The sequence below is a fragment of the Oreochromis aureus genome, linkage group 6 (assembly GCF_013358895.1).
Source record: "Oreochromis aureus strain Israel breed Guangdong linkage group 6, ZZ_aureus, whole genome shotgun sequence".
Lineage (NCBI taxonomy): Eukaryota > Metazoa > Chordata > Actinopteri > Cichliformes > Cichlidae > Oreochromis > Oreochromis aureus.
The window spans coordinates 33,250,348-33,274,101 of NC_052947.1; the positions used below are offsets into that span (position 1 = coordinate 33,250,348).

The following is a 23,754-nucleotide window of genomic DNA, read 5'->3' on the forward strand; positions in this document are numbered from 1 at the left end:
AGATGCTTGTGAGTGTATTTAATTACATATCACAGTATGCACTAAACATTTACATTTTAAAAGCAAAGAATTCCTCAGAAATGGCAACGAGTTTAACCACACATTTTACTGACAATACATAGTAAAACTTTGAGTCTGTGTTTCCATTCAGTATGGCCTTGTGAATGTCAATACATTTGTTAAACACCTTACATTTACTAATGCTACAGTTAAAGATGTCAAAAGCAACCTAAACAAATGTTACAGATATCACCACAACACTGGATTCTATGACAGCAGGTTGTTTACTTAGATTCAAGGTTATTAAGTGCTTCAAGTAAATAATATATATATATATCAAATAGACACCAAATACAAACCAAATAATCTGATTTGATTAAATTCTTTAGCAGACATACTAATAATTAAAGATTCAGTTGTTATTTCAGATAAAAACCCATTTACTCTGCAATCTGCTTCCATTCCCAAACACACACACACACACACACACTTGATTAAATTTCTCAGCTTTTGCACCAAGTCTTTGTTTCGTCTTCAGAGATGTAGAGAGGAGAAGAGCTTCCTGGGAACACCGCTGTCCACGAGTTTTCCTATGAGGGCATTTTGTGGAGTTTCGTTCCTGAAGGGAGAACTGTTTTCTTTGCCAACCATCAGACCTCCGTAACACTTTCTGCACACCGCCTGATATTTGTCTGCTCCACCAATCACTTCCACCTATAAAAACAGACAAGACTTGATAAGTATACAACAGATTTATTGCAGACTCTCCATCTCCAACTTTAAAGCGCTGGAGAAAATACAGGAAATGGTAGGAAAAATTCTCATTATCTTATATCACTGGATTTTTTATGGCATATTTTCATTTGTTTGAAGCCATCAGCATCATGCTCATCAAAGAAGAGTTAGTTCCAGTTCAATCCAGAATCACTAATTAAATATAAGTGAACACTTCTTTTATGTTTTTAATATATTTACTGCATACAGACACCAAGTCTGTCTCATCACCACCCTTTGAAGAGTTCTTTTATCACAGCCTTAGTTATGCCTCCTCACCTCCTTTTCAGCTCCTATCCTCTTGGTGTAGGCAGCTTCTTTGAAACACTGCATGCAGACAGCGTGGAGCTTCACTACACTCTCCGCCAGAGGAACAAGGTTCAGGATGTTTCCAAACGGCTACAAGAATGTGCAGGACAGCAGAAAAGCACAGTCAATATCACTGAATGAACAGAGGTATAATTGCATTAGAAGAAAAGAATAGACACAATGTAGTGTGGAATAATGAGCGCATTGAGCCGTCTGCATCAGTGCTGCTCCTGCAGATTATTCAGCGTTTCCTTAAAAATGTTCATCATCTGGGACATTTTGTTACCCCCTTTTCCCAGAGTGGTGCTCAGCGTTGCCCTGCAGCAGCCACAGTCTACCTGTATCACACTGACATGTGGACACTACTCACCTTTCTCTGGAAGGTTCCATCTAAGGCAGCTACAATGATTGTCTTCCCCAAATTAGCCATCTCCTCACAAAACTCCACAGCATCTGGGAACTGCAACATGAAGGAAGCAAAGAGTATTTAATGAAGCTCTCTACGGAAGTAAAAAACTATTAAGTCAAATAATTTTTTTAGCACTGGTCATTCAGGCTAGTAGTGATGTTCGATTCGTGAACGAATCGTTCAATACTCGAGAATCACTTTACTGACTCATGAATCATGATTCACAAGCGCAACTGACTCACCGACTCATCCCTGTTGCTGTTAGATAAGATAAGATAAGATAAGATAAGATAAGATAACCTTTATTAGTCCCACATGTGGGAAATTTGTTTTGTCACAGCAGGAAGTGGACAGTGCAAAAGTTATGAAGCAAAAATTAGAATAAAATAAAATAAGAATAAATACAGTACACAAATGTACAGAATAGAATAAAATAAAATACTATATACAGTAGAATAAAATAGAATAAAATATACAATGAGATAAAAATAGAGTACAAATGCTATATACAACTGAGTAAAATTCCATTAGTAGAAATATATCTATCTTATAATTAAAATTGTGGGGGAAAAAACAACAGCCAGTTTCTTAACAAAAACATTTCTGCTCTGAACTGGAAGAAAAAACCCTGAGTAGAAGCTCACATCAAGACAATAGCTCCTCGGTTCACAGTAGCATCACTCAGCTAGCATGCTAACAGCACATTTGAGTTACTCACCCCCTCCCTTGCTGTGCTGAATCATAGCATAAGCGAATCACTCAGGACTCACTAACCCCCTCCCTCCTGGCTCACAGCTCAAACGAGTTGAACGAATCACTCACTCACTAACCCCCTCCCTCCTGGCTCACAGCTCAAACGAGTTGAACGAATCACTGACTCACTCACCCCCTCCCTTCCTGTTACGAATCACTCACTCACCCCCTCCCTCCTGGCTCACAGCTTCTTCTTCTTGGTTGGCAACCAATGTTAAGGCGCTTTACCGCCCCCTGGCTCACAGCTCAGTGGACATTTAGATTAGATATATTTGACACATTTAAGGAAAATACCAATAAAATAAAATAAAAATAAATAAATGTTCCCTTTAGAATTTTTTTTGCTCTTTTTTGCTCTAAAAAAATAGTTTTCTTTCTTTCTTTCTTTCATTCATCTTAGCAGTAGGATTTACATTAAAAGAGAAACAAATTAAGTTTGAGTGAAAATATACATTTTTGCACTCTTTAGTCAACTGACTCAGTGACTCAAATGACTCAAGAAAGCCGATTCACTTTGGTGAGTGACTCATTAAAACTCGATTCAGTAAAAAGAATCGAATTTACCATCACTACAGGCTAGTCCAACTGTAATTCTTCAGATGGCTGACAAAGTAACAAAATGTTACTTTGCAGTGATGCAGTGATGACCAATTTTAAATAAATTAAAAATAAGCTAAAATGTAAGTTTAGAATAAGATCACATCAAATGAAATTCAGAAATTACATTAAAGAAATATTTTAAACCCCAAATTTTAAGAAAAAGGCTGAAAAAACATAACAATAACTAAAAATAAGGCTAGAGAAAATTTAAAAAAAAAATAGCACAATTGTTATTAAAAATTTAAGAGTGTAAGAAACCAAAACAAAAAAAATGAATAAAACCAATATATTAATTAAAATGGAAAAACTAAATAAAAACAAAGTAAATGTCTATCAAAATATCTAATAAAAAACAAGGACTTTATTTTAAAGTCAGAAAGGTAGCAGTATAGGATTTTTTCAAAAAAGGAGGGAAAAAAACAACAAAAAACAATGGGGTAAATGTAAAATGTAAATATATAGACTTACAAATTGTCCTTCATCGATTCCAATCACACAAGCTCGCAGTGCCAGAGGCCGCACATCCCTCAGACAATTTGCTGGTACAGCTTCCATTGTGCTTCTAAAAGATGTACCAGAGAGAAGGAACTTAACTTCAGACAGATGACTTGCACAGTCATTGCATTCGCTGTGACTGACCTGCTGAAATATTTACACAATCCATTTGCACACTTAACTCCTCCACAAGAAAATGCACATCTAAGAAGTCTCACCACTAGAGGTCAGCTGGTGCTAACGTGTCATAACTTGGATTAAGGTAAAAGGAAGCAGCAAATGCAGATTCTCCTCTATTGTTATTAAAACTCATCTTTTAGAGAATTACTTAAGTGCTGCATTTGTTTGATGTTCATAATTATATGAAGACAATCAGTAGGATTATGCTTTCAGGTGTTCTACCTCTGCTGTATAACAACAAAATTATTGTTAAGGACTAATGTGTCCAAGGAGAGCACTTCCAGCCTAAGGTGTACTTGTCGGAAAATTGCATGCAGCTGTGCACAAATTAAAAATGAACTACTAAGCAAGACTGCATAGGGCTAATGTCTCCTCTTCCTCCTATTATGAAAACCAGAGGGTATTTCTGTGGAGATGAACAGCTCAGCTAAACAACAAAGTAAACAGAAAAAACGAGGCTTACTTGTCATGAGTGGCCATGCCCGCGTCGGAGTACCGTGTATCTTTGGCATATTTGATCACCAGGCAGTTGTACTGGGCTATCTGGAAACGGCGCACTCTTCTCATCAGTTCAGTGCTGCAGAGTAAATAAAGTTTGCATACATCAGTTAAAGCCGGATGTTTATTTTCTACATGGACATAAAACTATAGTGCAGGCCTTCTCACACACACACGTAAGCGCGGTAATGAATGCTACGTAACATGATTAGTATGAAAATAGTGCAAAAATCAGTGCACAGGTTGTTAAAATGTACCATATGCTGTATTAATGTGTATCAACTGCACGCTGTACAGTAACATGAACTGTTTTTATGAATGGGAGCCGGATAAACAATGCAGAATTTGGCGGGCTGTTTCGGTTTGGGCGGAAAATCTTGATATAGTTTGTTTTAACATAATTTTACACGTTGGACAAGTAAAAAAAAAAGGCTAATTAACGCCTCTAAAAATGCTTTCTTTATAGGTTTATAAGTGAAGAACTCACCTTTTGCCTGAAAACATCGGTCCAAAGATGACCTGCAAACGACAACAAAGAGCCGATGTCAGGACGTGAAAGCCGGTGACTACTCTTACCCTTTAGATAAACAGCTAACAGTATTTATCACCACAGGTATGCACCGTTTAAAGTATTTATATTTTCTTAATTAACCTGAGGGTGATTTTTGTTGTAGACACCTACCTGAATTTGTCCCCGGGCTTTCCTCGGTGAGTTCGGTAGGACTCTTGGAAAATCTACGCAGTCCATGTTCATTTAAAATACACAATAACTTAGTAATAAAACAATAAAAGACACAAAAAACAGGTAATTACAACCGCTGCTATCTACAAAATGGTAAAGTAGTCAGGAAACAAGAAATTGAATCTCCCGCGCCGGCAGTTGTCGGCGAATTTATCCACAGTTCCACCAATCAGCAGAGAGTCATGTGATATCTTTTGCACCAAACAGGCTCAACGGCTCATGTCTGCCACTATTGACCAATCAGAGCCAAGAGGGGTGTTTCGTTACCCTAAAAAATGGAGGGCTAAAGAAAAACTCTCTTTTTTAGGCTAAAAGCGCATATTTTCTTTAATAATTTACAGTTTTATGTTAATATTTGTAAAGTAAAACCCCTCTGCGCTTACGTAAAATAATATAAGTAATGTTTGCATGTTAAGTATAAAAGCAAAAGGTTTTGTTTCATATATTTTATGCATTAACATGTCAGGAGTATCTACTGTAGATGCATGGGGGTAATTTTACTCGTTTGATATAATTGCAGGGCCACTTGATAACAATTCACTGTAATATACACTGGCTGGTCAGTTTATTAAGTACACCTGTTCAACTGATTGTTTGCACAAGTATCTAATCATGGAAGCAAGGTGGTCAAGACAACCTGCTGAAGTTCAAAGAAAGGTGATCATGAGTGTTTCAGAAACTGCTGGCCTAGTGGGATTTTTTACTTGATAGTTCAAAAATGAGAAAATATCCACTGAATGGCAGTTCTCTGGGTCAAAATGCCTTGTTGATGTCAGAGGACAATGGACAGACAGCTTCAAGCTAATAGGAAATACAACTCAAATAACCACTCGTTGCAACCAATGTGTGCAGAAAAGCATCTCTGAATGAACAACATGTGGAAGCTTGAAGCAGATGCGCTACAGCAACAGGAGACAAACACCCGGGCAACCCTGTTTCATCTAAGAGCAGGAAACTGAAGCTACGGTTTGCATAGGCTCATCTTAATTGGACAATAGAAGAAAAATGGAAATGGATTGGGAAAATGCTGCTTCGTTTGTCTGCTGAGAGATTCAGATAGGTCCAGAATGTGGATGTATGCCTTGTATCAGGATGGACCCATGGTTTTATATTGTATATTTTCTTGACAAAGTTTGGCTCCTTAGTAACAACTGAGCATAATTTAAGCACCACCTTATAACAAAGCTTGTTTTTTTTTTGTCTTCATCCATTTTATTAAAACAATGATATGTATATGGAGTTTAGTAATTATTATCTTTGGTGTTTATGAAACAAAACAGTGGGCCTATGTTTACTTATTTTAGCCAGTATTAGTAAGTATTTATTCACAAGGTTAAAGACCCACAGTATTTACATGCTATTCATCTGTATGTATATGTATATGTATATGTATGTATCTGTATTCTTCAAGAAATAACCTCACCACTGTTAACTATAAAAAAAAATTTTCATGTTTCATTTTGTTTAATATCTATTTAGGTTTAATTTACTAAACATCCAATTTTCATTCAATGCACAGTCTGTATTTTCCATCAGCTGCCCCATGGCTCATCCAAATGACTGTGGTAAATAGATTCCAGCTACCCTCTGTTTTCCTTGTTTTGTCAGCTTTTTTGAATAATTTATAGTTTATGCTATTACTTGTCCTATGACTCCTTGTAGTGTAGGTTTATTCTACATTACATTAGTGTTAACTGCACTGTTTGTAAAGCTGTACTTCCTGTATAGCTGTGCATTAGGTCACATGTTTGATCAAATCCCGGAACTAGATATAAATAAAGAAAATGTAGCTTTTAGCAACCGTTACTTCCCATTTTTGTAAAGTAAACAATACGGTTTGAAGCCTCTCCCACTACCTGTCTGACATGTTCGGGTTAAACATTTCTGAACTATAGCCGACCACGTCCACAACAGGCATGGCTGATTTATTTATTTTTCTAAACTGAGGGTCAGTCTGAAGTTCAGTCCACAGTTGACAGCACGCCTTCTGTATTCATCAGCCAGCGACGACTTTAAACACCACAGGAGAAAAAGATGCACTGGACAGAGATGAAGAAAGAGGTAAGAGCTTAATTTTTATGATTTTTGTTTTTCTGTGTTATTAGGATTAGTCCAGTCTTAATTCAGTGTGAAAACAAGAAGAGATCACCCACCCTGCACAGGATTGAGTTAGGAACCGTCTGCAAAATTACCTGGCTTACTGAAACAACAGACTTGGGCAGTAATATAAAACCTATAAGACATATTTTTCTGCTATTATTTTTTAAGCTTCCGTGTAATGAGAAAATGGAGTGCGCAATTAAATCCCCCACAGAGGGCAGACACCCGGATATTGGTACTTTGGATTATAAGATATGCTTTATTGATCCCTAAAGTTGGGAAATTACTGCGATATCGCTGCCAAAACTCAAACACAACCCACAACAACATAGTCTAATAAAAAAGAACAGAGCAATAAAAATAAATACACAGTCACACAACAAAATAGTTCAATAAGGTAAAATATTAAAATAAAAAGAATTCTGTTAAATAGTGTAATAAAGAATGATAAAAATGTAAATAAACTACAACAGAAATATGTATAAAAAGCTGAATATAATGTGATGAAGTGCCTCTATAAAGTTGGTGTGTCTGATATGTCTTTATATTCCCTGTAAAGCACTTTGTAATAGAATCTGTCTTAAAAAGTGCTATATAAATACATTTTACTTACTTACTAAAAGCTTAATAAATTCAACAAAGCAAAATAAATCAGAAAAACAGGTACACTACTACAGTTTGTAAAAGTTTTTTTTAAGTAATTGTCAGATAAAGTGGCTCAAAATACACAGTCTAACTGTAGTGGACAGTTCCTGCAGTGTGAATTTAATAATATTTTTCAGTATAATTTTTTTTCTTTCTTTTTTTTTAGCAGCCCTGGTGTAATTTCACGCAGCTATTTCACCTTCCAAATATTTTTTTTCATGTTTTCGTCAACTATATCACATGACTCACCATTCTGATAACAATAAAAAGAACTTGGAGTAATATAAGCACCAAAGCAGCGGTGTAATTGCGGCAGCGGGGGGCGCTGTTCACCGTATTTACGTCGCTGGTCGCCGGCTGGTGGTGGTTGGTGTCTCTTCTTTCATGGCCGCGCAGCTCTCAGGAGTTTCTCTGTCTTGCAGGAGCTCGAGAGGCAGTATTCCCCCACCAGGTGGTCCCGCAGGATGTCGGCCGACGACGTGATCAAAGCCCACGTGAAGGCTTTAAAGGAAGGTGGGTTTGTTGTGAAGCTGGATACGCACGACTGTGAAACCCGGCTGTGGCGAACAGGCAGGGCAGCAGGAACACAGGTGTCGTGCCAATGTCGGATACTCGGGGAAATCTGTGTCCGGGTCGATTATTTGTGCCTTACTTTGAAGCCTTGACACACATTCTGACAGAGAAGCCACATTTTTTTTCATTGTGCAGCATTTATAAAAACACTCACAGTGCTTAATGACTTACTCTAAGACTTACTCTTTAATCTGCCAGATTACAAGATCCTACACCTGTGCATATTACTCATAAAACTACGTATTTTGGATCTTTAATGTAGTGTGAGTACTTTTTAAAAACAAAACATCAGTGAATAAGTAATGCTAATAAGTCCCTCTGTCATTATACATGTAGTTTTAAAGAGCTTTAAACAAATTTGGGGCATTTTTTTTTAGATCTATAAGTCTTAGATCTGTGACCTTTTTCCTGATAGAAATCACCAGTTTTGCCTGTTTTCATTTTTGATAAATGTTTTTAATTCAAGTGGTAAAATGTTTTTCTTTAAACAGAAAACAGTCTACTGATATGAAAATATGCAGCACTGCTCAGAATGATTTCTAATTAATTTGTCAGCAAACATGCATTTGATCTCTTTGTATCTGTAATCATGGCGTTGTACCTAATGCTGTCTGCTGTTCAGGTACGGAGCAAGCCCGTAGTGTGGCTCAAACGTTACTCAATGTGCCATATGGGGAGGGAGATGGAGAGAAACTGGACGTCTATATACCCAACATCAACTCTCTGGGTACAGACATGCATGGTTCCCCCACACACTATTATCCTCCCAGTACAGGGAAGCTGGTATAGCATTAACAGGCCTCTTCCTCTCTCTTTCAGATGTCCATCTTGTTGTTTACATACATGGAGGCTACTGGCAGTTTCTCAGGTCTGTGCTGTTGCTGGAATCTCTACATTTCCATCCATAAGTAGATTTCTGGGTCATTCATTTTGGGTTTTGTGGTCACACAGCAAAGAGGAGTCTGGGTTCATGGCTGTTCCGCTTGTTGATAAAGGTGTAGTGGTGGTTGCAGTCGGTTACGACATTGCCCCCAAAGGTAGAGCCTTTCCATTTTTGACAGTATTGTTTCCGTTCTCTCAGGTGAAAAAGGATGATTTCAGAATATGAACTGAAAAATGTCAGCTCCTTGCTGTGGCCTTTCTTTTCAGGTAACATGGACCTGATGGTATCACAAGTTCGCAGGAGTATTGTGTCTGTCATTCAGCAGTATTCTCACATCAGGTAGCATTGCTTGTTTTTTATATTTGTATTGTATTGTATTTCTTTCTTTCTTTAGTTCTTTAAACCTGATGATGAAGAATGTGAAAGCTCATCATCATCAGGCTTGAAGGATGTCATCTTAAAGCCTCCCAATCTAATGAAATTCTATTTGCAGCTGACTAAAATGTCACTGTCTCTGCTGTAAATGCACTGTGTCATTCTGATGATTCACTCAGTGGTCTGTACCTGTGTGGCCACTCTGCTGGGGCACACCTGGCTGCAATGGTCCTCTCAACTGACTGGTCCCAGTACAGCATCACTCCCCAGATTAAAGGTGAAGGCTGCCAGTTGAAACGGGACATGTAATCAGTAATATAATGAGGCAGAAGTAATTTAGTATTAACAAAATAGGAGGTTAAAACATGATACAGTTTGGTTTTCTGATTGTGTTTTAGGTGCTTTTCTTGTGAGTGGCATCTATGACCTGCTGCCCATCTTGTCCACCTACGTCAATGAGCCTTTGAAGATGACAGAGTAGGTGCCTCACCACACTACAGACTGTGGGAGAGCTTCTTTAGTACAACTACATGCACCATCCCCATCGTGTTTGCAACTCACTTTTTACAGTTATTTGAATTTAGAAACACCAATGTGGACATCAACCCTGTGCTTGGTAACAGTAGTTATACTTAAACAGGGTGGGTTTCAAAAAATTAATAAATGAATGAGGCTGATGCGGCAATGTGGTATCATAGTATACTCTCAACTGAACATCTGTTGAAGCACTGTCTTGGACTGTAGTGTTGTTGGTGGTCCAGCAGATGTATTCCCAGCAACATTGTCCATTGAAAGGGGAAATGATCCAGATCTAATTCTGGATCACTGGGAATTACTGGGAATTATTTTTTCCCTTTAATGTTGAAGTTACATTCCAGTTGGTTATTATACCAAAAAAAACATCTAAGTTAATATGCCCTGATAAAGCCCAAATTCACCAGTTTTGCCCAATTTATTGTTTATTATGAGCGCTTAAGGCCTCAAAGCCCTTTAAAATTTGGTTATTAACTAGTATCATAATATTTACATATATGGATAAAGTAAGCTGGATTCTATGAATAAGAGGAAGATTATGGTGTTACAGTTTAACCTTTCAAAATTAGCTAGCAACCTACCTCTTAAGCTGTCCTACTCTACTACATGTGCTGCAGACATAATAAGAGTATGTTCTAGAGAACGTTCATATGATGTCTCCAAATTTTTATTTAACTTCTTTGTTGTCTTGTGTTTTATGTAATAATCCTATCAGAAATTCCTGGATCCAGAGCCGGATCAGGATAAACTGCAAAACTGAGTCACTTGAAGTTTGGCTAAACCCCACTTCTGTTAAGATTTTTCTTACTGTTTTAGGAAAATTTCTTTCTAACACACAAACCAAACCGATCACTTAACCTCCTTGGCAGTGTTTAAAAACAGAGGGGGTGTAGTTAGAAATAAGTTACCAGATCTAGCCTGCTTCTCTACTTGAGGCTACATTAATTGGTGCTAACACACCTGAATGTTTGGAGGAGGTTGCCTTGGAAGCTTAGTGGTGTAATCCCATTGTTTACCAACTGAAGTTGGGTTTAAAAAGTAATTAGACTTTCACAACTTGCAAACACTTTATGCAATTTCCCGATTTAATTATCCTACTTTCTCAAGCTTGGTAGCTGAGGTTGGTTGATGTGCACATTTGTCTTCCTTCTCAATGTGTAAATCTAAAAAGTCCTTAAACTCATTTGTCATTGTCCAAATGAGTTTAAGGACTCCTGCAGTAATCCATTTGCATTTGGCTCCAAGTGCCAATGCGTGTGACGTAAAGAGCATTGTGTGAACGAATGTCGTGATGCTCATCACAATGGAGAAACTGTGCGTGTAAATGTCCTGGTGTGCATCTGTGTGTCCTCTGTTGGCCTGTGGTGCCAGTCAGTGCCTCATTCCTCTGTCTCCCGGGTGTCTGCTGTTTGCAGGGAGGTGGCAGTTAGGAACAGCCCCAGCAAGCTGGTCCCTCAGCTCAAACTCTCCTCCTCCAGCTGTCAGATTGTTGTGGCTGTTGCTGAGAACGACTCGCCAGAGTTTCGCAAGCAGTCTGAGGAATTTTACAAAGTCAGTACCCATGTTTGAGAAGAAGCATTCAAGATAAATGATTTAGCTGTTGTGCCTTTTCTTTGCTCCATTGCTTGTTTTGTCCAATTTTCAATTCGAGCTCGTATTCAATTTGCAATATAAGAAAAGCTCCAAAAAATCTAAATTCAAACTAGGAAATGCTTGTCATTGTTCTTGTAAACAACATATGATGTATTCCTAAAATGTTCTGTTAAATCATCTCCTGGCCTTGTGGTGATTTGGTGTCTCCACCCAACAAGCCACAGTCTTTTAAGATGGAAATCACAAGCATTATGACTTGACTCGGAAACATGGGGTCAAGCTTTTTTGTGTGTCTTTTGTTGGTGGAAACATCAATATACTTTCTAAATACGATGTTATGCAAATCTGCTCGTTTTTCTTGCTACCTCTTGTATTTCCTTTTAAGACTTTGGAGGCGTCAGGACTGAATGTGACCATGGAGGATGTGGCAAATACAGATCACTTCAGTATTATTGAGAAGCTGGTTGACGGAGAGTATCACCTAACAAAGGTAAATATGCAAACAAAACCAAAGTTATTGAAAATGATTATGAATGTCAGTGCTTTTATTTACCACTCACCCTGTCTTTCAAAGCTTTATGAGATCAATATACTGTATTAACTTATAGCCTAGTCAAATTTCACCTCCTAACATTCAGCCGCTCTTTTACTAAAAAGACTAAAAGTTTACAAGTCAAAAAAGTGCCTTTGTAGATTATCTTTCCATCAAATGTTCAACAAATGTAGTTGATTTGAACCTAATTTCTGCACATGTTTATGGACTATACGTTTTGTCATCATCTTAATTTCCTGGTTTCTTTGTAGCTTCTCCTGAAGATGATGGGGAAGAGCTGAGGTGTTTTATCCATCATCTAATATCAACATACCTCGGTATCAACAAACACCTCTGAACAGAGCCATCATGCAGCAACACTGACTGAAATATGCATTGTTTCAGATTTGTACTGTGGTAAATCTACATTTTGTGTCCATTTGGATCCTTTGTCAATGAGGTGCCGTGGATTGTTTTGATGTCTAGTTTCACTATTTATGACCTTGTTCACTGTAGTTACTGCTTCCTTTTTTCTTTTTAAGGCCTAAGCTTTGTATGTTTCAGCCACCATGCTATGAATTGTGTGCCTAAAACTAAGTCACATAAAAATGGCAGTGGTAGTAAAACTATAATTTTAGATTCGGTTTAACAGATTACTTAACAGCTATTGTGCAAAATGTTTGTCCTGTCTCATACCTTGCAGAGTCGATTGTTAGTTTTGGTATATTTCCGGTGTTTGTGTGTGGGTGGGTCTGTCTGGTTTGTGAATTTTTATTGTATTTTTTCCATGAGCTGGACAACAATAGGAGTTTAGGTCAACAATAATGAAACCGAATGTAGCTTTTTATGATAACTTCCACAATGCTTATATGTCACCCAGGGAACTTTAATATGTTGTTGCTGAAAATAATGTGTCTTTGCACTTTTTATTTGATTTTAATCTAGTTCAAGAATCTGAATATTCAGGCTTTATTTTAAATTGCAGATACAACTAAATTGAAACTGATGCACATCACTACTTATGGCCATTACTCTAACATCTGACAAAACTGTTTACATGACTATGTACACTGTGTTCTGTTTATTGTTACTTATAAAGAGAACAATCAGTAAATATTTATATTTGAGAAGCGATAATGCTGTCAGTCAAATTTATCTTTGTTTATTGTTTTCTTGTTTAGCAAATGATTTAAACTTGGAATACAAGTGTGCAAAGGTGGTGAGGGACTCTAAATCCATTACTATACTTAGAAAACAACAATTACATGTTCATGCAGTATAACTAATGCAATATTCCATTTTAAAATATTACAGATATTTCATTCATTCATCGCCTTGAGGCGACTTTTGTTGTGATTTGGCGCTATATAAATAAAATTGAATTGAATTGAATTGAAAATTTATATTGAAAACTATAAATGGCAACTAATCAGTTCTGTTTTATTGTTCTAAAGGCAGTTCCAGCAACAGTTTTACTGTACAGTTTGGCCCATAAGTTTTTGGATAGTGATAGATTTTAACTCAAGCAGTGATTGAAGTGCAGACTTTCAGCTTTAATTCAAGGGCTTTAACAAAAGTGTTTAAGGATTACAGCAAATGTTTTTCGCATAGCTGCTCATTTTCAGAGGCTTAAAAGAAAATGGATAAACTAGAATAAGTCACAATATTAGGACTGTTTTGACCCTTGGATGAAAACCCTTTGCAGTCTTTTGCAGCCTGAAGTCATGGACATCACCAAATGCTGTTTTTCCTCCCTTAAAAAGCTCTGCCTATACTTTTTTTCACAGTCAGTGCCATACTTTTTGTGTGTACAAACCTAACTTTAGGCTATAGGAAAAAAAAACTTCACATTATAATGTAAATAATTCCACATATTGAGTACTAAGGTAATAAGGTAGTTTGATACTAATATTACTTACAGTACTGTAAGCCCCCCTCCCCCTTTAAAAGTCTGGAAACCCCCTTGCTTTCTTTTAAATAACACAATCATGCCATAAATTAAAAATAAGTTTAAAAAGTACATATTTTATTTTTTTTTAAAGTACATATTTTAAAGTAAAAATATGTGTTGTTTTCACTGACGTAATGGTGTGGGTAATTGATGTGTACTCGGGTGGTTCAGGAGCGCTTTGTTTTGATCTTGAAGCCTTTTAAAACGATGATAGTGATGATTACAGTGGTTATGATGACATTTCTCCCGTCAACTGGATATCATTAGTAAGTTAGTAGTCATGGTGATTACTGAGCCATAATTTGGATGTGCAGACGCCCAGTTTAGCTGCTCCGGAGTCTCGGAACAGGAGGAGCTAATCATCGAGAAACTTCCAACCGAACAGTCCCATCAAAGATGGACAGTCGGGCTGATTTACAGAAGACTGTCTACACCAGGTGAGTCCTCAGAGTCTCAGCGAAGAGCTCGACCTATTAAACCCTTGAAGTAGTTCACTGATTTTAAATCCGAGGAATAAATGTTGTTAGTAACGTTAAGATGCTAGCCGACGCTAGCTGCGTGGCTAACGGGTGCCGGTGCGTTTCTAACTCTCAAAGTGTTTAGCCAACTCTTATGTGGCTACTTTAAATACGTTAAATCCTTTAGGTTTTCACAGTTTGAGGCTCCAGTCTACGGCTGTGCTTGTGTGAGAAAGTCGGGCAAAGTTTACAGCCAGGGGGTGATTTGTTTGGTTTTTTACAGGTCGCCTTATCTCTGCTTTCGTGGACGCAGGTAGACACCAAGCGACGGGGAGGTGGGGGGTTGGTTATTCAACAGGCAACTAGTGAGAGATACCTCACTTTATCTGGGACTTAAGCGTTTTTATTTTGTACTTATTTACACGTTTAAACAGTGTCCCACGTATTTACTAGCTTAGAGAGATGTGCTGATCTGTCCCAGTTGTTAAGATGATGAGCAGAAAGGAGATCAGCTAAACTAGTCTTTACAGTAGAAAAGTGAACGCAGAGGTTTACAAAACTGTAATATAAGACCATAAAACAAACCACAGGATATATTGTATTTATCCCAAAAGTTGGGAAACTCTCAGATTTGTTATACTTGTTAAATAATGAACACAGCCTAAACAGAATAGATGGAATAGCTCTAATAAGTAGATTGCGATAAAGGTCATTAAAAATAAAAAGGCTCTATTATCTATATCTTATACAAATAATTTAAAGTTAAAATATATACAGTAATATTAAATGGTTATTAAACACGTAGTTCGGTGTAACAGAGTGCATTTATGATAGAAGAAGTAGAAACCGCAATTAAATACAATGCAATATATTAGTTGTTCGTATTATTGATGCCAAACCTTTAATCTGCCCAGTTTGTGTTTATTTTCTAAGTTTGATATATCATAATATAAGTATTAATGATTGTGCAGCTAATTTTTCTTGTTTAGTGATCTCACAACGGAGATGTGTTAACGTCCTCAGACTGTTGTAACTTTATTGGTCCATCCTGTGGTAAATGAACTGCATTGTTTCTAATGAGCACCAAGAAGCGACTCAGGTGATTGCAAAAGGGCTTCAGGTTGAAAACGGCCCTCTGCCCCTATGCTCTGACCTCAGTCAACCCTTTTCCTTTCAGGTCATACTGAGTAAAACTCCAAGTCTATTTTATATAATTATGGTCATTCTGAGAATCAGAAAGGAGGATTACCAGGATATCGTCACTGGTTAAGGATTTGTCAATCAGAAGACATTGTATAACAGGAATTCGCAACATGACCACAAACCAGTGTGTGATGTTACTTTGACTCCACCCATTTTTCATACCATTCATGGTTCCAAGCCCAGCTTCGTTTATTCAGCCTTAAATAAGATAAGAAAGAAGTTGATGATTAGTAACTAGAGAAAAAAAAATGATATTTTTCTTTATTTACTCAGAAAGGTTTTATCTTGACCTTGAAAACAGGGTGTACTTCTTAGGTGATAGCTTTGTTAACATAGCTGAGAAATGACCAGGGTTTATTGGACATTGAAAAGCAATAAAAGTCAAGAAAATAAACTTTGTCATTCGGCCACTTTATAAAACATGGTTACAACGCCCTTTACAGAACACAATAAAAAAAAGATCAAAGTAGAAATTGAATTTGCCAACCTTTGTGCCTACCTTTATTTGTCTTTCTTGGTTCCCTGTTGTTCATTAGTTTTGTTAAAAATGTAACCAATATATTGTTAGAAAGCAAAGCTTGGTCCTGATTCGAAGTGCTTCAGGATGACCTAAAAGTTCATTGAGCTTACTCATCTGTAATTGCTGACCAGGGCTCCTTTGTTCTTCTTAATTCATTATTGAAACTTTCTTGGCTCTGCAGGAAGGGGGAGAAATTTGAGATAGCCGACGAGGAGAGAAAAGGAGGCGACTCTGCGAGATCAGATATTCATGTGGGAATGAGGGCTGGCGGAAGGCGGACAGGGAGTTTATTATGGGAAGCGTGCAAAGGAGAACAAACATGACAGTCGTGGCGTGTTCAGGAGTGAAGAGGCGAGGCAAGGGTGAATAATTGAATTCTTCATACAACGTACAGTGAGGCTGTGTCTGGCTCTCCAGGGATACGAATTATGGGCCGTATATTCAGTAGCAACAATGAAGGGTTTGTTTCATAGCCAAGTGCTTGCTAATTTGACATGTGTGTATTTGTGTATGTGGTTTGGAGAGCATGTTAATCGGGAAGTCTGAACTTGTCTAGAGAACTGTTGAAGAGGCACCCGCTGGAAAAACTGTGGTGTGAGATTATGTGAATTATTTCAATAACACAAAACAGGATGTTGCCAAGTTTTTTCTGGTTTCCTTTTTTACACAAATTTTCAGATGTGAGGCTTTTGAAGCATAGGCTTGTTTCCTGGTTAATGTCGTTGCTCTTTAACAGAGAGAGACAGAGTTTTATTGATGCTGCTGTAATGCTGCTGATATAATTTGACTATATTTTGTTCTATTTATTTCTGCTATCAGTGTTTAATTTATAGCTGCAGTAATGTTCACTGTTTAGGATTAAGTTCTGCCGGATTGCAAATTGTTGTATAGCAAATAAAGTGAGGTAATCTTTTAAGATGTATGCTAAATATATTTTTTAGTTATGATAATGGCACATTATTACAATACTTTATTAAGCCCTCAATCTGTTTTAGTGGTGCAGCTTTTTTTTACTGTGCCGGTTTATCGAGGGTCACCTTGGCACCCTTTGTTTTTACAAAACAAACACACTTCTTGTGTTTCAGGCAACTCATTAACTATTTGTGAAACACGCAGTAGATCCAAGTACCCATTTTTAACTGAGTAGACCGTGGTTTGTTAAAACAGTCACTACTGTTAAACTCAACGTTTATTGAGCATACTGTTTAACTTTTTTCTTGATGTGACGCTTTAATACATTCATTCACTAAATGTACTACCAGGAGAAGATAACAAACTGATACAGCCACACCACTGCACAATCATAAAAACATGTTTACCACACAAATTTTGTGTCACAGAGTAACTAAAAAATTGTGTTATCAGGAACTGAGCATCCCAGCCTTGCTTGTAACTGGATGACATTGCATTTTTCTTGTAATCTAATGAGCTTTTCTCTGAAACCACAGAGGGACATTGCTTAGTGTAGTACATCCTGTACCCCCACCCAGATCCTAGCATATCTCCTGCTGTGATATACGTTGCTAAATCGTATTTGTATACAAAACGTTAACTTTTAGCCTGTAAGTCCCTTTATTCTGCACCCTCCTGTTCTGTCCTGTTCCTGTTCTTGTTGAGAGTAACAAAAGAAACATAAGGTTCACATTTGGGGGGGAAAAAAAAAAGGTAAATTGGACAAAAGCTTCCTGTATGCAGTCTGATTAATCTGCCCTGTTGTTTTATGTTGACTCTGTTTTATGTTACTATTAAACTGATTGTTTAAAGTCTTAAATGTCTAACCAGGGATGGCAGCTCCACATGGTTAAACATTGTTGTCACATAGCTCATATGTACCAATAATATTTACCAGTGCCTTCATTTTTAAATAAACCGATGAAACAAACGGAGCAAAGATCTGGTAACTGGCACCCCCTCCGTTCAGAGGAAGTAGGATGGGTCAGCTACCTCCTCAGTATTCTGCCTGAACAGCACAACAAAGACCTGCTGTGAATACAGAACAATAGGACCAAGAGCCCAGTTTTCCTTCTGGTCGTCCTCTGCCCTTTGTTCATTCTTTCTATATATTTCAAGTTTTAGTCATTTTTCTACTCAAAATTTACTTAAATATTTTGTTGAAAATTGATCAAAGTTGCAAATTTAATTATCAGCTTTCATTTTTTACAGTACCTCATAATGCACATGAAATGTTTGATGTGATATGTGTCTATATCATTTGTTTATTGTTTCCATTGTTGGAAAGGGAGAGCTCATCATCATCAGTTTCTGTTTTAAACATCAAAATGCGGTTACATAAATATTCAGTAAAGCTTGGTGTGAGCAGTTTGATGTAGGAACTATTTTCTTTTCCGAGCACTTTGTTCTTTGTCAGATTTTGACTTTTTATATTTCATTTTTTAATGTATCCCCCATCATGCCCCTCTGCTGATAATCCTCTTTGTGTTCATTTCCAGACCATAATCACCCCCAGACCACAGACAGTAAGGATGAAAAGGATACTTCAATGACCTCCTTTGGCATGGCTGTGCGAGGCCTCCCTCTGGCCTTAGCATCCATGACTCAAACTGCTACCTCTGACACACGCTTCCACCCAAAATGGCGAGCGATCGCCGTGGCGACCCTGTTCGCGTTAGTGCTCATGTTATATTTGCACGGGACTGTAGAGGACTGGGAGCGTCCAACCAAAGGTTACTACCGGAACAGGGTTCACAGCTTTCAAATGCTCGATGAGGGTGAGGATGACTTATTCAGGGACACCAATAGACAAATTGCACGAAAGCCCGGCCGCCAGCAGAGGAGGGAAAAACCGTACAATCACACATATCCTTTGAGTCCACCTGAGAAGACGCTGCACGGCACCCGTTACCGCATAGGAGTGATTGCAGACTTGGACAAGGCGTCAAAGAGCTCGAAGGATCAGACGTGGTTCAGCTACATGAAAAGAGGTCACCTGACTGTTTCAGCCTCCGGCGACAGACTGGAAGTGGAATGGGATGCGGAGACGGTCACCCTGGAGAGCCATCTGGCTGAGAAAGGACGAGGTATGTGAACTCAGTGAAGGAACTCAGATTTATAGTTGCATCTAAATATTGTTTTTGTGCTTAAAATTACATGTGTTAACTCCTCTGCAGGTATGGAGCTATCTGAGCTGGTAGCATTCAATGGTCACCTGTACACTGTGGACGACCGTACAGGTGTGGTGTACAGGATTGAGGGCAACCAGGCAGTTCCTTGGGTTATATTACCTGATGGTGATGGCTCAGTCTCCAAAGGTGAGTCCTTTTCAAAACTCCTGAAGTCTCAACTTGCAAACCCCACAGTGCTCTTCCCACAGCTTCAGGCGGCACTGGGAGTGTTTCAAGAGCAAATAGTTTATTCTGTTTTTTTGTTTTTTTTAACTAACCAGATTTTTTCCTATGTCTGACTTCCTGTCATGTTCTCCACCTGCTCTGTGAAACCTGATCTGGCTTCTCTAAAAGATAAACCTGGTGCTGAAAAAATACACCTGGAAGTGTCCCTGCAGGGAGACTTCTGAAACGTGCCAGAATGCAGCGCTTTCAAATATAATGTATTACTGGGTTTATACGGATCTTTATGTCCAGAGGAGGAAAACAATCTGAACAATATGCTGGTCTTGAACAGCACAATATAGTTCTTAATGAAATAAAGAGAGATAACAGCAGCTGTGGACATGCTAAGGTGGACTAAAGATGGCCAATTAAGTTGGTAAATTAAAAACACAATATGGACTCCAAAACTTCAGGGATCATTTCAGGGGACAATCACCCTGTTGAGACTATTCAAACCTGTTTATAATGCCACAGAGAGACTGCTGTAATGAGACTTGTGATGCACTGTCCATTGGATGTTAATGGTCCATTTATTTAGCAATAATTCAGCATACCACTGCTCATGTAAATAGTTATCCACTATTAGGCAATAAATTATATATGATAAAACTAAACCACTGCATGGTAGTCCACTTGGATAGTCATACACTGGTGCTGTCAAAAATGTTTTTCTTAGTTCGTTGGAAAATAAACACCCAAAAATGTCTCACTCGTGTGTGTTTTGTTTGCTTGTGTAGGTTTCAAGGCAGAGTGGCTTGCAGTAAAGGATGAGCACCTGTTTGTTGGAGGCCTGGGGAAGGAATGGACAACGACTTCTGGGGACGTCATCAACAACAATCCCGAGTGGGTAAAAGTTGTTGGCGTCAGTGGAGAGGTGGAGCATCAAAACTGGGTGCCTCACTACAACGCCCTACGGAGTGCAGCGGGGATCAAACCACCAGGTACTGTTGGGTGTGTTTTGGGTTTGTTTGTTGTTTTGGGTTTTTTTTTTTTTTTTTTTCAGTACAGTCTGAATTAGTAATCAGGCTTTATTTCTTTTTACTATTAAACTTTGTGTAAACCAACTTATAACCTATAAATTTTGCTAAATGCTTGTGTTATATTTGCCTATTTAATTAAAACATTTACTGCTTTGAGGGTTGTTTTTTGGGGGTTTTTTTTGTTAAATACAGATTTCATATCTTTTTTTAGGACTAGTATTTGCAGTTTTCTTCTGAAACTGCAGTCAGACCAAAATCAAGCTGGTCCAGTTTTCCCTGTTAGTGTAGCGAAATACAGACGGGGACAGGAAATGTCTTGTAATCCTCTGCAGGAGCCAGCATGGCTGCTATGAGGACAACAGCAGTCCACAAAGTTGTACATTACCAAAAAACTCAGCTTAATCCAACTTTTTACTCTTTTTACCTTCAGTGCAGCCAAAAACATTTGGTTTATGGGTTATTTAACAGAACAGTAACACACAAGTAACAATCAGCACTTGTTAAGTAAGAGGTCAACTACTTTTCTCTCACGAACTGGCTAAACATTAGAGAAAGTTGCACTTTTGTCCTCCCAACGCTTTGTTTGTCTTCTGATGTAGTCAACTAGATATGCGAGCTAAGGCATCCTGTTCTGTGGGAATGTCATTGTTAAATGGAGGCAAGTGGACAAAAAAACATTATACAAAGCTAAATTGTCTTGAGACAATTGTGAGTGGGTTTCATTTCATCCCCCTTTTGCTTTCCACATTGGGTTTGAATTCTGGTGTAACTGGGCTTAATGGGAAGCTTGATAATGTATAAAAGCCAAATTCAGGCACAAAACGAAGAGCTTATAAATTATTGAAACCAAAATGTTTGGGAAAGGACAAAACATTGTGAAATGTGGAAATTACCTCCAACTCCTTGCATTCATTTCTGTTACCTTTCCTTGCTCTCTAGGCTACCTTATCCACGAATCAGCAGCTTGGAGTGAGCGTCTCCAGCGGTGGTTCTTCCTCCCTCGCCGTGCCAGTCACGAGCGTTATGAAGAGACGGCAGATGAGCGACGTGCCACCAACCTCCTCTTGTCCTGCCCTGCAGACTTCCGCTCCGTCAGCGTGCAGCGCGTCGGACCGCTCAACCTCACACGCGGCTTCTCCTCTTTTAAATTTGTCCCAGACACAGATGATCAAATCATCCTAGCAATAAAATCAGAGGAGGATGCAGGCAAGATTTCCACCTACATCATTGCGTTTACACTAGGCGGCCAGGTGCTGCTGCCTGAGACAAAGATAGGAGATGTAAAATATGAAGGGCTAGAGTTTATTTGAAAGAGGCAGTGCTGAATCTGCAGCGTTCCTGTGCAATATGATGTGACCAAATTCAGACATTATATAACTACGATTATTGAGAGACACAAGAAAAGATAAAAGGGAAACCCTGAAGCATAGCTGTGTGTCGCCAACCACGGACTGGCTGACTGATGCAGCCAAAAAACAAATGTTTTAAAGGCATTACTACTTAATTTCAGCACTGCTACATTGCTGTCTAAACCTCCTGGTTTGACACTACTGAGTCTGTTAAACACCAGATAAGATGTAGATCTCCTTTCCTGCAGCCGAACTCTGCTGGTCAGACACTCACGGAAATGAGACGAAAGAGCGTTTAAAAAAATAAAAGTTAATGTTCATACATTACTTGAAATATTTAAGGTCACTTGTTGCTTTGGATTTTATTTATCTGTTTGGACACACTGAGGTTTTGTCATAATAGAAATGGAACAGGCCCAAACATGTTCACTTGTTTTATATCGGCTGTTCTGTAAATGATAAGTTATTCTAGGTAAGTCTAGAGGGGTGTACTATGCAGCAAAATTAAGCAGGTAGTGAGCTATGTTGAGTTTAGAGTCAAAGTTTTCAGATCTTCTCTTTTACTTTTGTTTGAGATCATTATGCTGAATGTAATCTGGGCTTTACAGACCAGCATGCTTTACTCACTTGTTCTCCCATGACATACTCTAAGAGTGATACGTTCCCGTCTGAGGGGATACATTTTTATATAGAACCTGTTCAGGCACTGCTGATCAACAGTGCAGTAAAGTTACTGTGGCACAAACTGTGTCAACTTAGTGATGCAGAAAATGCATAAATAGGTGTTTTTCTTTGGTCTTACTTTGTTACTGAGTCTAGTTTACACTGTCGGTATGACATCCTGATAGAAGACCAATCAGAGAATCGATTAGTCTGTAATTATTAAATAGAATATTCACTTAAGAAAATCAATTATTCACTTTAATTCAGTCCAAAGCCTGAGACCCATATTGTCTTCATTATGAGGAACTCTCAGACTCGAATGCAGTTTGAATGTTTAAATGGATCCAGTTTAAAAGCTATAATACGCAGCTGTCATATTAGAAATAAACCCCAGTATGAAGTTTGCACTGCATGGAAAAATAGCCTAATATTTTGTATGTTCTTTATATCACTTCATGACCCATTTCTGCTGATTGGCACTCCATCGGTTTATGTTGTGCAGAAGAGAGTCAAAGGACATCAAATGCCCCCCTTTCATGTGAGTGAGCACAGAGCCTGAAGCAAAAGGCCTAAAGCTGCTTTCACACAGTTTTCAGATCTTCCAGCAGGATGTCACTCTGATTTCTTTACTTCATATCATTGTTACTGCTTTAGTAGACCTGTAGACTTATTGTTTGGATTGAAATGTATAAGGCCTTTAATCATGTGGTCTAGTTACCAACAGGTGTACAGTTCTGTATACACACACACACACACTATAACCTCTTCTTTGATTTTCTGTTAGCCAATCAGAACACAACCAATGGATTCCTGGTTTCTTTTGGCTGGTTGGTGGTCAGGCCATACATTTTTTTAAAATTTTGACAGTGGTGCCAGCAAGAGATCTTGCACTCCACATGTGCTTTGCTCACTGCAGCTACAAACTGTTGTTGTTGCTGCACAAACCATTGAAAATAATGGTTTTCAGATCAGAGGGGTACTGTCCACATGTTCTGTGTGTAAGCTTGTCAGAGCACGCTCTCTCTCTCACACACACGCACACACCTGTTCATTGTCACTGAAGGTTTTGTCAAACCAGCTTATGCAAAGAAAGCCTGGCTAAAGCAAACTTGCTTCCTATTACACCCCTCAGCTTAAATGTTGCCTCACATGTGTCGAGTAATTATGATAAGCTTCTCAAGCCAGAGAACATGTGAATCACCAGCTGTTTAATGTAACCATAATTAATCATTAATATATTCCCTGTATCCTCTGAAAAGATATTAAAATTTCTTCTCCTTTAAATGTT

General features: G+C 38.2%; 3 protein-coding genes across 4 annotated transcripts; 2 read left to right on the plus strand and 1 right to left on the minus strand.

Moving 5' to 3' along the window:
• Positions 1–86: 86 nt before the first annotated feature.
• On the minus strand, positions 87–4,913 carry tk1 (thymidine kinase 1, soluble). Its single transcript, XM_031753429.2, has 7 exons — positions 4,701–4,913; positions 4,506–4,537; positions 3,984–4,097; positions 3,314–3,407; positions 1,454–1,543; positions 1,054–1,173; positions 87–714 (listed from the first exon to the last, which is right to left on the minus strand). Exons 1-7 carry the CDS (start codon positions 4,770–4,772, stop codon positions 535–537), a joined length of 702 nt encoding a protein of 233 aa, XP_031609289.1. The 5' UTR covers positions 4,773–4,913; the 3' UTR covers positions 87–534.
• A 1,610-nt stretch (positions 4,914–6,523) lies between these two features.
• Positions 6,524–13,150, plus strand: afmid (arylformamidase). The gene is made up of 11 exons (XM_031753461.2): positions 6,524–6,821; positions 7,928–8,018; positions 8,701–8,805; positions 8,898–8,946; positions 9,030–9,115; positions 9,228–9,300; positions 9,516–9,613; positions 9,735–9,813; positions 11,286–11,421; positions 11,849–11,953; positions 12,268–13,150. The coding sequence occupies exons 1-11, from the start codon at positions 6,795–6,797 to the stop codon at positions 12,295–12,297; spliced, it is 879 nt and encodes a 292-aa protein (XP_031609321.1). The 5' UTR covers positions 6,524–6,794; the 3' UTR covers positions 12,298–13,150.
• A 949-nt stretch (positions 13,151–14,099) lies between these two features.
• On the plus strand, positions 14,100–23,750 carry cant1b (calcium activated nucleotidase 1b). Of its 2 annotated transcripts, XM_031753440.2 has the most exons (6): positions 14,100–14,383; positions 16,309–16,489; positions 18,578–19,165; positions 19,256–19,396; positions 20,212–20,415; positions 21,394–23,750. In XM_031753440.2, exons 2-6 carry the CDS (start codon positions 16,420–16,422, stop codon positions 21,762–21,764), a joined length of 1,374 nt encoding a protein of 457 aa, XP_031609300.1. In that variant the 5' UTR covers positions 14,100–14,383; positions 16,309–16,419; the 3' UTR covers positions 21,765–23,750. The 2 variants fall into 2 exon arrangements, with proteins under 2 accessions (XP_031609300.1, XP_031609308.1); XM_031753448.2 differs by lacking the exon at positions 16,309–16,489 and having other exon boundaries at positions 14,101–14,383.
• Positions 23,751–23,754: the final 4 nt, after the last annotated feature.